Source organism: Daktulosphaira vitifoliae, unplaced genomic scaffold (genome assembly GCF_025091365.1).
Source record: "Daktulosphaira vitifoliae isolate Bord-2020 unplaced genomic scaffold, ASM2509136v1 Scaffold_1, whole genome shotgun sequence".
In the NCBI taxonomy this organism is placed as follows: Eukaryota; Metazoa; Arthropoda; class Insecta; order Hemiptera; family Phylloxeridae; genus Daktulosphaira; species Daktulosphaira vitifoliae.
In genome coordinates, this window is record NW_026099572.1 from 48,360,695 (window position 1) to 48,375,901 (window position 15,207).

General features: G+C 26.9%; 1 protein-coding gene across 1 annotated transcript in view; it reads right to left on the minus strand.

Annotated features, from left to right (window-relative positions):
* Positions 1-1,981: 1,981 nt before the first annotated feature.
* The window catches only part of LOC126900182 (uncharacterized), a 46,618-nt gene continuing 33,392 nt past the window's right edge, over positions 1,982-15,207 (minus strand). Inside the window, exon 2 of the mRNA XM_050675689.1 lies at positions 1,982-3,815. Within this exon, the coding sequence (XP_050531646.1) occupies positions 2,565-3,800 (1,236 nt within the window). The 5' untranslated portion in view covers positions 3,801-3,815 and the 3' untranslated portion in view covers positions 1,982-2,564. The remainder of the gene's footprint in view (positions 3,816-15,207) is intronic.

A 15,207-nucleotide genomic window follows, 5' to 3' on the forward strand; every position in this document is an offset into this window, starting at 1 on the left:
TTTTTCAATTTTTGAGGGTAATGTCTTCGACTAGATACGATTTGTGATCTTTTGATGTATCGTTGAAAGAAATAGGTTCGATGCGAAGCTGAGAAGGTATTAATTTTACTATAATGTTTTTTTTTGTGTCTGTTACCACATATTCTCAGCTCTCACCGAACCTATTTCTTTCAACGATACGTCAAAAGATCACAAATCGTATCTAGTCGAAGACATTACCCTCAAAAATTGAAAAATTTTCCCTTTTGTATGGAGGAAATCTCCAAAAAAATTACAAATTTAAAAATCGCTAATTTTTTAATGAGAAATAATATTTTTTAATAATTCCTTTTTCATTCGACATACTTTATCTTAATCAGGATATTAATAAGGAACTAGCAGATTGTGTAGCTTTTGGAATAACACCAATTTTTTAAAATTAAACACTGTCTAATGATTTGCATCGAAGCGTTATTTTTTCATAGTGATTTTAATCACTGTTTTAATAAATGGTTAAAGAAGCTGACGTCTTTAACTCTAGTTGACTTCTTATAATAGAAGCCATGCGTATTGGTATTAATATACAATCTGTACAATAATTTGATTTTGTCAAGATATTATCTAATTATTTAGTGTTTTAAGAAGGGAATTTTGTTTTGGTGATAAAAATATTTATAATATGTAAAATACATGTTTATTCTTTGCTTTAGAATCTGAGATTGTGTATAAATATTCAATAAGTTTTAAATCATCTTCATTTAACTTATAATATGTGATATATTTTTCAGTTTTAACATTAATACTCAATTTGTAGCCTAGGTTATTAATTAAATTATTTGAAATTAATTAAAAATAGTTAGGTTTTATTTTATTTATTATATTATTGATATTTAAAATCACATAATTGTGGTAATCGTCTAGATCAAAAGATTTGAATACTTTTTGAACATCATAAGCTTCTTGACCGTCAAATAACGTATGGTACAGAATATGGCGTTCGTCGAATCCATCTTGTTGAAGGAGGAAGCGGAACGTCTAAAACAAAGGCAGCCACGCCGCCCGGCATGGGAGGACCTGAGGCTCTGGTTTAGGCTACCGACTTAGGCATTCATGTTCTATGTTTTTATGTTTTTTGTGAGGTATTAGCCCCCACACAAATCTCTGCCTTCATTTCCACGTGGTGCAACCCGGGTAACGGATCCCACTCTGGGATTCGGCTAACGGGGGAGGCCTCCCCATGTTGTGAATCAGTTCTTGATTAATTTCGGGCTGATTCACAACGTAGTGGTGTTAGTTCTAAAGACGGCGTGAGCCGCCCTGAAGTAATTCCTCACGGTAGTTCCAGGGTGGTCCATACTTATGCCGGTCTTGGAAAAAAAAAGAAAAGAAAAAAAAATTGAACTAGCTTAAATTTCAATTTTTATCCACAGTAGAAATGTGATGTACGGTAATACTAATGAATTTTTTTCTTAATTCACTTTGAGTTTTCAATTTGAGTTTGAATTTTCAACTAATTTGATTTTTATCTCATTTAGATTTAATTACTACAATGCATATCAAAAACCCTACCATTATAGTCTCCCCACTTGAGAAGAAATTTCTTATTTATATAATAATTATTTTAATGTGGTTTTTTTTATAGATGTCATTCAATGTGTAATATAAATAAATGTTTGCAGAGCACAATGAAATAGCTGATTTTAGCATTTTGAAGTTTGACTATTCGAATGCTTTAATATTGGCCCAAAGCTTTGCAAGTTTGTTAAAACAAAGACATTAAGCTTGATACTAGCTACCAAGTACGCATAAGCTTACAAACCTAATATATCTATTTTTAAAATAATAAAAGCTCAAGACTTGCTACATAATGAGAAATACGCACAATAGATTTTTAATATTGTATAAACATTTAAAATAAGATTACGTAAGTCATTGGAATGAAATAATTTACAAAAAAAAAACTGATATTTAAAATATTAATTAATATTTATTTCCATGATATGAAAAATATAATATTATTATCTTATAAGTAAATAAATATAAATTAAAATATTCACCAAAACTAAATTCACTTTAACATTTCTAAGTATATTATAAATTAAAGATTATTATTAATTTGAAAAAAATTTTAAATTCAAAAAAAATTGTTGGGGCTAATTTACAAAAAAAATGATTCTCGAGTGGAGTCTCTTAGATTTTTTGTATTTTGATGCCAAAAAAGAACTGGTTTTAGAATGTAAAATGGCTTATTATGATCAGAGGAGAGTGTCCTTGCAATCTATAGCATAATCATGAAAGCTGAAGATTTTGTCCAGATATCATTTGGTTATTTAGTATTTTAAGAAGGGAACTCTGTTTTGATGTTAAAAATATTTATAATATGTGAAATACATATTCAAAAAACATATTCTATGCTATTATTATAAGTGATATCATAATGTAAGTTATATTATTAAAACGACGATTAAAACACCATTAAAAATAAACTCCAATTTAATTTAAAATAATTTTAGTATTGATTTGAAATAAATTATGATGATTCAAAAACTGATTAAAAACTGTTTGAACTTATAAAAAAATTATTTTCACAAATCTAATAACCTTATTTCATTGTTATTTTCATCGTTATTTTCATCTTCGAAATTGAATATTTCTAAAGTTTCAGTAAATTTTAAATATGATAAAATACTTTTTATATTAACACTTTGGAATATTTTATCGAATAACTTAGTAAAATAAAATATATTTACTAAATGATTATTCATTTCTTTGGAATCTGAGATTGTGTATAAATATTTAATAAATTTTAAATCATCTTTATTTAATTTATAATATTTGATATACTTTTCAGTTTTAACATTAATACTCAATTTGTAGCTTAGGTCATTAATTAAATCATTAATTAAATCATTTGAAATTAATTTGAAAGAGTTCGGTTTTATTTTATTTATTATATTATCGATATTTAAAATCAAATCATTATGATAATAGCCTTGATTAAATGATTTGAATACTTTTTCAACATCACAAGCTTCTTGACCATCAAATAATATAATGGTATTCTCAATTAAACATTGCAATTTTTTTAGGCCGTATATTGCATCTACTTTCTGTTTATTTTCTAACAATAAAGAAACATACATTAATTTTTTTCTCATTAAATGCATTAAAACGGTTTTAAAAACGTTTAAGACTTTTTGTTGGTAAATTCCTATTTGTTGTATCCATTTATCAAACCGAAAATAATTCTTTGCCGTTGTATATTCTTTATATATGTTATTGTAAATAGTCTCAAAAATAGCTTCACTCTGTTCACCAAAATCTATTATAATAGTTCTCAATAAATCTTTGTCTTCAATTATATCACACATGTAAATATTTCTAAGTGAGAACGAATTTTCTTGTTCTTCTACATTTTCTAAATCAATTTTGTTGATTTCTTGTCTTTTATGCATGGTATTTATTAGATTTGTGAGGAGTATATAATATTCTCCATTAAAATAATCAACTTCATAATTATTATTTTGTCGACATATTTGATTACTTACAAGATATAAATTTTCCAAAACTTGTTCGATAGCTTTTTTAATATTGTTTTTATATCGATATACATCATTTCTAAACAATTGAACATAATAAGTATATAAATGTATTATCCAAAATATAGTTAGTCTATCGTCCATATAATAATTTAATATTGTAACTAAAAATTGTTTTGTAATCGAATCATTTATAATCATTGTATTTATATCATAAGTATTTCCTGGTGGATCATGAATGAGGCGAAAAAAAAGTTCAGTATATTCCATAAAAGTAAACATATTACTACAAAAAAGGTCTAAAAATATTATATCCGTTTTTTTCGTTAGTACAACATTTTTAAGATTTTGATTTTCTTCCAAGATTTTATTTTTGATATCTGAAAATGACAAATTCCGTACATCATCATAACTAAGATACGAGAATCCAGTGTCTAATTTTAGAGCAGATTTTAATGATATTTCAATTTTCTTCCAGTTATTTTTTCCGTAACATAATTTTGTCTCCACAACACACAACAAAAAAAGTAACACAGTATTTTTTTTTAAAATCATTTTTAATTGGTAATGTTTAAATTGTTTAGTAATTTATAAATTTCATGATATTTTTTTTTTAAACTCTTTATATGTATTATAATTGTGTTTATTTAATTGTCATTTTCAATTTTAAAATCAGATCGCATAAATCATATGTTATAAATTTAATAAAGTATTATACAAATAATTTATTTTAATNTAAAATCAGATCGCATAAATTATATGTTATAAATTATTAAACTTTGTACAAATAATTTATTTTAATAAACAATATATTAGGCTCTAATTTTGCATGTTCATTAGTAAATAAAGTATTAATATTAAGTAGTTACAAAAAAGTGGCAAAAAGATATCTATTTATTTTGTGTATTATATTAATATATATTTTTATTATTAAGCAACCAGCAAAAATTAAATAGCGTGTTTTATCTTATATTTTCTGATTTAAGACAAAAAAATCTTGACATTTTCCATTCCTTTTGTTTTAGAGGTCACTCATTTCAAATTGAATATCTGTTTTAAAATTCTTATTTTTTTAGAAGTACAATAAGGGCAACATTTTTTATGAATTATATGGATATATAAGTTTTTAAGTCACTAAATAATTTCCATTATATGTTTGGGATGTCTCAGTAAAAATATTCTGTATAATAAGTATGTGAGTAGATTTTGGGAAAAATGTATTGGGTATCAAAAATAAATATGTATACTATGATCAAGACTTGGCCGTTGCCCTCAATCCTTAATACAATTTTTATTAAATTTAAAAAAAATTGATGTACTTTTAATATTAATTATAATTTGAATGGTAAAAGTATAGATTTCGTAAATTATTATATTAAAATTTAAAAAAAATTTATGAAATAAAAGTAAAAATTTTTGTTGCATATATTTTTCCTTTTGGTATATATTAAATTACTAAAATATTTTTTAATTTTTAATGATAGTGCCTAAAATAACTTTTTATATGATTTATGTTATAAGGCTTTTTAACTATGTGTTAGAGATGTAAATAAATTAAAAATAAATGTATGAAGTTTTCTGTTAAGCAACTGTATGTAGTTATAACGTATCAGATATTAAAAATAGTTAAATAACAAATATTCAGCGCTAACGTCATGCTAAAGTAAAGTCGTTGGTAATCGTATTAACAAAAAAAGTAGAAAAATAACAAAACTTCTAATAAAATAATAGAATCGTGAAATAAAACTAATTTCCTGGCCACCATATACTCCGTTGANGCCTATACAACGGTCTGTAATTGTACATTACTTGTAACATGACAAAAAAGTATTTTTCATTTTTGTGTTAAGAACACTAACAGAAGCCATTCGATATGTTTATTATACAGGTGGTCCATGATGTTTATTATGAAGCAAACATAATAAAAACGTTTTCAAAAGATATTTCTTCAACTCTAATAAGAAAGTTTAAAAAATAAATTATTTGAAAATATTTATTATGCTCATATTCAATTTAAAATATTTTTAAAACATCAAATAAAAATTATATATATATATAACCTTTCAATAAGGGTTTACAAAAATTTTAAATTAGGTATATAGATATATGGAATTATCTGTTTTTAACTTCTTAAATTTATAATAGAGCATTTAAAACTTATACAACCAACCAAACATAATTCCATCACTAATAATGACGACGATTCAAATAACCAATTAATACAAACCACCGAAAATACATCTAGTCCTCCTATTTCTAAAATTGTTTTCTATTTTATTAACTCAACATTTAACTTTGACGCAATTTTCTAAACTACCATCCAAACGGCCTCAAAAACTAAAATTGTTTGCTTCCAAAAAAAAAAAAATGAATTAGCTAACTGATTCTGATATTAAGGTTATTATAAATCTTAAATAAAATTATTGTCGCTGATTACCAGTCACTCTAATTGGTAGATAACGTTGGATTTTTACAGTATAGTAAACAATTACAACCACTTTGACAGTCATACTGGTCAAAATATAGCCACTACACTTACAAATATTTTTAACGAGTGGGATAGAGCAAAAAAATATAATAACTGTGTTATCTGACAATGGATCAAATATTAAAAATGGAATTGACGAATACCTACTTAAAAGCTATCACCCATAAGTGGCACACACGTTAAACTTCAGCCTTATTGAGGTGATAAATGGAAATACTGATATTAATAAAATTTAAAAAAAATTAGGACAATAGTAGGGCATTTCAAGCACAGCAGTTATGTGACTGGAAATTTTAAAGATTTTCGATCCCCGATGAACTAACCTCCGTTAATAGTTAACCCTTATGTGACTGGAAAGGTACCCGGGTACNATAAGATGTGCCGACAAGATGGAATTCTAGTTTTATAGTAATAAAAATGCCAAAAATGGATAAGATAAAAATTAACCCATCGCTTCGGTCAAGCAACTGAAACAGTCAGTTGCTACTATCAGGTTCGTTTTTCCCCTTGATGTTCTGTGGTACTCACCCATTAAATCGATACTAATGACCTCCCACGGTTGTCTTATTTTGCGCGAAGTTGGAAGATCATTCGGACGCCTATTTAGGGCCTACGTACTCGCGTACTATGTTTTTCAGGCCTTTCCAATAGAAATGCTGTTTGATCGCTCAGTAGGTTTCTTTCCGTCCTGGATGACACGCCAGTGCATCGTCGTGGTATCATATGCTGTGATTTGGATACTGGTATTACGTGTCTATGCCCATACGAATGCGTATAAGTCCGTCTAACATGAAATATTCGTTGTTGTTCTTGCTGGACTCCTTGTCGTTTTTTCTGGCGTTCTCCTTGAGTAATTATTTCATGATGGATGAAAGAAACGGGTCGTCGTTTTGCCACTCTTGTATCCCCCCCCCCCGTAAACGGCCGTTTATCTGACGCGCTGTTTGTTTCGGTTAAGGCAAAAACATTGTCAAGAGTGGCTCTTCGTCATCAGGGGGCCCCGCGGTCGGATAACGTGACAATATGTCCGGTCCTTCGTTATGTTTCCCGGGTACATGTGTCGTTGTAAAATTCAAATTACCTAGATGTAGTGCCCACCTAGTTAATTTTGAATTGTTGTCCTTTGCTCTGTGTAGCCAAGTCAACGCGGAATTATCTGTAAATAATTCTAACGGAGAATACTCTAAGTACGGGCGAAATTTATCTGTCGCCCATATAATTGCTAAGCATTCTCGTTCTACGGCAGCGTATCGTTTCTGCGTTTATGATAGTTTCTTACTGGCGTAGAATATGATTTTTCTCTCTGCCGGTTCATTTCCGTGTTGAAAGAGTATTGCGCCCACGCGCATTTCACTCGCATCGGTTTGAAGGCAGAAAGTTTTCGCGTAGTCAGGAGGACTCAGTCGTGGGGACTCGCACAGGGCCTTTATTATCTGTTCAAAAACCCTTTGATGGTCTTCCGTCCACAACCATTTCGTCCCCCTTTTTAGTAGATTTGTCAGCGGCGCTATTGTTTCGGCGTAGTTGTCGACGAATTGACAATACCAATTAAATATGCCGAGACATCTACGTAGGTCCCTGATATTCCGTGGGACCGATAGGACGCGGATGGACTCGAGATTTTTGGGCTGCTTGTCTATGCCCTCACCGTGTACAATTCCAAAAAGGAAATTTCAGAAAACCCTATTTACACTTTTTTGTGTGACATGTCAGCCCATGTCGCTCTAATCGTTCTAGAACTTTGTCTAAATGTTCTAAATGTTTTTCTCAACTACTTGAATAAATAATTATGTCGTCCAAGTAAACATGGATAAAATCATCTAGATATCCTCTAAGTACTTCATTCATAAGTCTTACAAAAGTCATAGACGAATTTTTGAGTCCAAAAGGTAGTACACGAAATTGAAACAAGCCCCTTCTCGTTCTAAATGCCATAAACTTACGGGCTTTTTGATTTAAGGAGCATTGCCAATAACCCGACTTTAAGTCGAGAGTCGTGTACATTTTGCCCCTCTCATGTTTCTAACCATCTCGTTTAGATTAGGCATGGGGTACGCGTCCGAGACGGTTACTTCGTTTAGTCGTCGGTAATCTATACATAAACGAAAAGTCCCATCCTTCTTCTTTCTATAGAACTATAGGTGCTGTCCACGGCGATACACTCGGTTCTATTAGCCCCTGCGCCTCCATGTCGTTTACCATATTGTCAATAATCTACTCTAATCTGCTTGTGCAGGGGGTAGGGTACGGTTTTAGTGCGATAGGAGTCGGGTCTTTCAATAGAATGTCGTGCTCGATCAATTTTGTGCGACCCACCGTGTCGTTAAAAACCGCTGAGTAATTACAAATTGTCTCTGTTAATAACGCGGGCGTTTGTGGGTCGCCGGTTATATCTAATTGCGTCAGATCTGGTTTGGGGGTCGTGTGTCGTGCGCCTGATTTCCAGCAAGCGGTTGTACGTTTCTTAGTGACCAAGTGTATTGTTTCCGCTGAGTAGTCCCAGGCGACTTTCTGATCAATCAGAAAATCAAGGCCCAGTAATACATTGCAATACAGGTCGTCTAAAATAACCACTGAAAAACGCACTTCTAAATCCGCGATTATTTTAATGTTGTTATTCAGTTCGCCTTATTACCATATTTTTAATTATCGAAATAACCACAAAGACATTTCAAATTGTTAAAAAAAAATTTTGTTATTTATGTTTATAGACAGCTATTAATGAAAAAAAACTTTTCACATAATTTTAATAAATTAGGACTGGAGGTGCTAATTTTTGAATGGTGGTGCTGTAGCACCCCCCCCCAGTTGCCATCATGAGTACAAGGAAGAAATTGATTTCTACAAGAAATCATATATTGATTAAAACTAGATTAAAACAGTAAACTGTTGTCTCGTTCATATTCATTATACTAGGAAATTTCCTTATTAAAATTATTAATGAAACAATACAAATGTTATAATCAATTGTTTATGATATTATTAAAACTCAAATGAAATACTTCGATAATGATAGTGCCAAGTTTAAAACTATTTTGAAATCTATTTATCGCTCAATTGATGTTACCAAAACTTTAATTTACCAAAATAACTAATTTTAGAATATAAATATGAATATTATTAAATGTTATAGTGAAAATAATAAGTGTAATTTTTGATATATAAGTACAATACATGAATCATTTTGAAGCATGTATAGAAAAACATTTGTTTATATATTTACAAATTATTGAAATTCACAAAACAAATAAATTTAAAGAATATAAAAAAAGTATACCTAAAAAATATACACGTAGCAAAAATAAGACGTATTTATTGAATATATGCGCAATGCGCATGGATTTTAAAAATACTCATAAGACGGTCAAATATGAATTGATTCACAAAATTTTTTAGGGTACATCAGAAATGTCACTGGGTGGGTCTATTGAAAATTTAACACTTAAAGTCACAAAACGGCCGCGCTGCGATAGTTTTTTTTGAAATTTTAAAACAATTTCGAGTGATCGGCAAAAAATTTCCGTCCCTAGCAAATAATAGTTCCAGAATCTTGTTACTGAATACTTTAATCAAAATTTTATAATTTGAAAATCTGAGCAGATTAATTGATTTTTCCTGACAAGTCATTAAGAAATCTTTTCCTTGTTCTATTATATAAATATATTAAAAGTTTGGATTGATGATGTAAGCTGCAAATATTCATATATTTATCAAATTTAACTATATTATGAAATATCATCCATTAATTATAAGTATTTTTAATTGTCTAGTGGAATCAAATATTCAAATCCTTCGGTTATAAAGCTATAAGACTTTTAGTACGAGAAAGTATTAATTCAATAATGGTGGTGCCCATTAAAAATGTAGTACTATTTACTGTTGTTCATATTATTTTTCTAATAGTTTCATTAAATTTGTTACATTTTGTGTAATTATGATATGATTATTTGATTACAAAATACGTTATTTGAGTAAACATAAAATTTATACTTTTCTGTTGTTAAATTGATTATTTTTTTGTATAAACTCTATTTATTTCAAAATAAGTATAAAATGTATTCTTTTAGAACTACGTCGGACTTCAAAAATATTCGGATCAAAAATATTGATGATGGATAATTTTTTTTTTTTTACGATACAAGTCAATATTTAATTTTTTCTGTGCATCTTCCATATAATCACCCACTGCCCCCTAACTAGAATAATTATTTAATATTAAGAAAATAGTAGGTATTTTAACTGTAATATAAGTATGATTAATATATAATTTAACTTAATACACAGCAAAAGTATAATTTTTTTTTTTTATTTTAAAATAATTCTAAAAAGTGATATGATTTATTAATGTTGTTTTAAAAAAATAAACTCCATTATAAAATGTTTAAATTATATTATTCATAATTTAATTTTGATTCTAACAGAATATAATGACAAATGAACGAAAATAGTGTTAGTAATAAATATATAATAAATAGTAATAGAGCAAACAAAGACAGAATAACTTTGAAAATAATACTGTATTTTCACAAGAATAAAAGTTCTAAAATTACTTAACACTATACAATAATTCATTTTTTCACACCCTCATCTCCGTGTATTTGAAAATACTTAGAAAATATACTTATTGACACAATCACGTATATACAACGTGATTTATTAGGCATACTACTCCCTATTTTTTCTTTGAATAATGACTTTTTAATAAATATGCATTTATTAAAATTTAATTAATTTTTATAAACCATTGTAAATTTAAAATTTATTATAAGAATAAATTATTCTTAAATATACAGAGTAAAGGATAAATCAATCATTTACTCGGTAACTATTAAAAGTTTTAAATTTGTGATAAGGAAAATATTCTTTGATTCAAAAAACTTTATAATGATATGTAGTAAAAACGTGATTTTTTTTATCCCTTTAAGGTTAAAAAACATTAACATGAGTTTTTTAAGTGGAAACTCCTATTTTGAATATAATTTTATTATTGAAAAAAAAAAAATACAAATAACTTTGCTCTTAAAATTTTTTTTTCTGATCAACCATTTGTCTGTTATGGCTTAATTAATTTTTTTTATTTTAATGTTTTGAATACAGAAGTCACTATTTTTTATAATGTAACATAAATTAATTTTATATTGACCAAGATATGACAAATAAGATAGCAATAATAATTTACGACACACTAATTGAAAGATAATGATAATAGATTTGAATCTGGCCTTAACTATATTATTAATATCACAGTTTTGGATTCACTGCTGTTGAAAAATAATGTGAATATTTAATAGATAAAAATAAATCTTTTGTTTCTTGTATCAAAAAATTAAATATGATATTAATGTCATTAATGACACTAAAATATGTTTTGTTTAAAACAAAGTAAGTAGATTTTGTGTAGTATAATTAATTTTAGGTGAGGCTCAAGGCACCCAAATAAGTTTATGACCTCTAATTGGGTATAATAACTTGCCTAAGTTTCATTATTATTGATGTACATTATTTTTATTACAATACAAATCAAATTTAATAACTAATTTGATAAATATATTATTATTTAATCAAATATGTTTATTATTAACACAATATAAAGAATAAATTAGTATACATTATGTTAATTGTATTATTTTAAATATTATATTTAATATCTAATTTTATTGTATGTTCGAATTTATTTAACATTTATTAAAGATCTTTAACTAAAATCATAGATTTAACTTTAGTAACTATTCTTGAAAATTTATTACAAATAAATTTTATCCAATGTTATTTAAAAAACTACACTATATAAATTCCTGGCATAGCTATTGCTTTCAGGATTATAAAATTTTTAGTTATTAATGCAGTAAAAGATAAAAAATTAAATACGCTTAATACTAAGTCAATCAATATGTATAATTATGTTTACATTGAAATTAATTATAGTAAAAACAATAATACAATAAAACTAAAAAGAAAATAACACATCTAAAGAAAATTTAATCGACTACACAGAAATATTTATAGTATTAGCAAACAATAATATGAAAAATAAAATTGTAAATGGTTTATAATATACTACATTGCAAATATTTTTAATCTAAAAAAACCCTGCACAGTGGGTTCGCGTCATAGTGGGGACGTTGCATAGTTAGATCCAGTATAGATTTATTCTGACAGTNTGGGTTCGCGTCATAGTGGGGACGTTGCATAGTTAGATCCAGTATAGATTTATTCTGACAGTAATTAAAATCACTATCATAAGAAACGCTTCGATGCAAATCTGTAGATAAAGGTTTAAAAAATTCTAAAAAAATTATGGAAAAAAGCAACATCAACTTCTATTTCCTTAATTATACCCAGATTAGTAATTCTTTTAATTATATATTATATAATTTTTAAAATAAATTGTTATCAAATTATTATTGATTTTGATTTTTAATATGTTAAAAGAAATCATTTTGAACCTTCTTTTTTTGTCCTTCAAAGTGAAAGTTTTAATAAAAAAAAAATGAAGTTATTACCATAACTTTTAGCTCAACTTGCAAGTTTGAAATTCACATTATTAAATAGAGTGATCCAAATGAAAAATACAGAGCAATTCAAATGACAAAAAAAAAAAATGTTGAATATCGCTACAATCGATATGTTTTTAAGATCTACATGGTTAGAGTTTGCTAGTAATGCAGAAATAAGTCAAATCAGAGCATTTAAAAAAAATTGTGTATACAGAGTGATCCAAATGAATTATTATAAAATACAGAGTAATTCAAATAACAAAAAAAAAAAAAATGTTGAATATCGCTACAATCTATAATTACTATTTACAGTACATTTTTGTGATTTTTTTTACATTTTTATCGTAATAGATCACTTAAATAGAAATCATAGTAATAATTTCTAATTAACTTTTGGTGTGTAAAAAGATTTTACAATGGAAAAATTTTGAACTTAATTAATTTTGATTTACTTTAACTAAAAGAACCAATAAAAAAAAGTTGTTAAAAAGATTTACTCAATTGAGCGTATTATAATATTTGATTATAATTGTAAAAATCCATCATTATATTCAGGTGAAACTAAAAATCATTTTTTTTTTTTAAATTTATGATTTATATAGCAACATATTACAAAAAAATTGGAATATTATAAACTGGTAGTAGTACACACAAATAGAGTTCAAAAATTAATAAATTACAAAGTAAAATTATTTATTTTTATAGTTGAATACTTTTATCATATTAAATCAAATTTGACAATGAATACTTTAAGAAAATTAGAAATTAATGATTTTAATTGTTTGTATGGAAAAAGCTGATTAAGATACTTTTTATTTAAATAAGGAATATTTTTTCGATTTTTAAGAGTAATAACTTAAACAAAATACGAACTGTAATTTAAATTAGGTTAAGTGAGGGTTGGCAAAATAAATCGTAGCCACAAAAGGAACCACATAGTAAAATAATATTAACATGAATATAAATTTCTCTCACGAGGGGAGACTATAATGATAGGATCCTTTATATTTATTGAAGTTATTCAATCTAAATGAGATAAATATCAAATGAATTGAACATTTTATTCTAACTCTAAAAAAATGCAAAATATTAATAATTTCCACAAGTGGATTCGAACCTCGTACCCTTCGCGTGAAAAATACAAGTATTACCGACTCGGCAACTATTCAATGCTTACGTACTTTGATAAAATTGACTATTTAAACTAACTCAAATTTAAAAATTACTTTTTCGACATTAAAAAAATAAAAAAATTTTAATAAGTTTAATTTCTTATGTCTAATGAACTCTATTCTATGTCAATTAAATTATAAAATATTCATGAAAGTAAGTGTATTGCCCTTATAAGATTTTTTTAAGTAAAATAAAGTACAAAACCCAGGATTTTAACACAAAAATAGCATACTTTTAAATACGGTATTTTCGCATTTGTACTTATAATGTATTTAGAAAAAAAAATTTGTGCTGATATATACATTTTTCAAAAAGTTATAGCATTTTTAAGTTGAAAATTTAAAATCAAAAATCGAAAATTTTAACACAAAAATTTTGTTTTTTTAACTACGGCAGCCGTTTAAATGTAGAAGAAAAAGTGTCGGGACAAATTTTTTTTTTTCATTTTATAGTACATAAAATAAGCTTTAATTTGATATATGTTTAAAGAACGCAGTATTTCCGGAACATTTTCAAAAAATAAGTTGAAAAAGTTAGTTTTTGTAAAAAAGTTGCTATTTTAAATCCCCCCAATGGGCAGGTTAAGTGTTAGATTTTCAAAAAAATGATATCAATTAAAAAGAAAAGATCTAAGGTTTTATTAAAAAAAAAATTTATGTTGATTTGTTGATTTTTGAAAAAGTTATGAAAGTTTTAAGAAAAAAAAGTGAAAAAAATGACAAACATTACCGATTTTTAAATTTGTAATTTTTTTGGATATTTCCCCCATTTGCGGGGAACGAGGGAATATTTTTAAATTTTTAAGGGTAATGTCTTTAACTAGATACAATTTGTGATCTTTTGACGTATTGTTAAAAGAAATCGGTCCAGTGAGAGCTAAGAAAAAGTAGTGACAGACACAAAAAAAATAAATAAAGAAATAAATAAACACATTATGGTAAAATTAATACCTTCTCAGCTTCGTATTGAAGCTAAAAATTTTTTTCGACCCAAAATTTTACATACGGCAAAGGGTGTTATGACCGGGTTGGTACGGTAGGCAAAATGAAAAGATAATGCGTTTCAATATTAGTTTATATTTATTATATTTAAATATATATATACACTTATAATTTAATTTACCACTTTAACGAGTTAATACTTAATAACATAAAAGATTCAGTGGAGAATCGTCCAGGTTCGACTCTATGAACTATAAAACTCTTGAACGAGAAGTTGACTACTACTAGCGCGTCGCCTCAGGCGGCGGCGTCCGTAGGCTCAATACATTGAATAAGAGCTGAGCAAGAATCGAATGTTCTAGAAGGACTAGATGCTTGCCTGGTTAATACTAAATATACAAGAGAAAGGGGCTTCTGTTCCCATGATTAATATATACTATTAAATTACACAATTACAATTAGGCAGCAAAAAGCCAGTTCACAACATGGGTAATAATTTATTAGAATTTTCATCTTATAACACTAGTTTACAAATAAAAAAAAAATATCTGGCCTATAATATATGATAGTCATTTTTTATGTAAAATCTT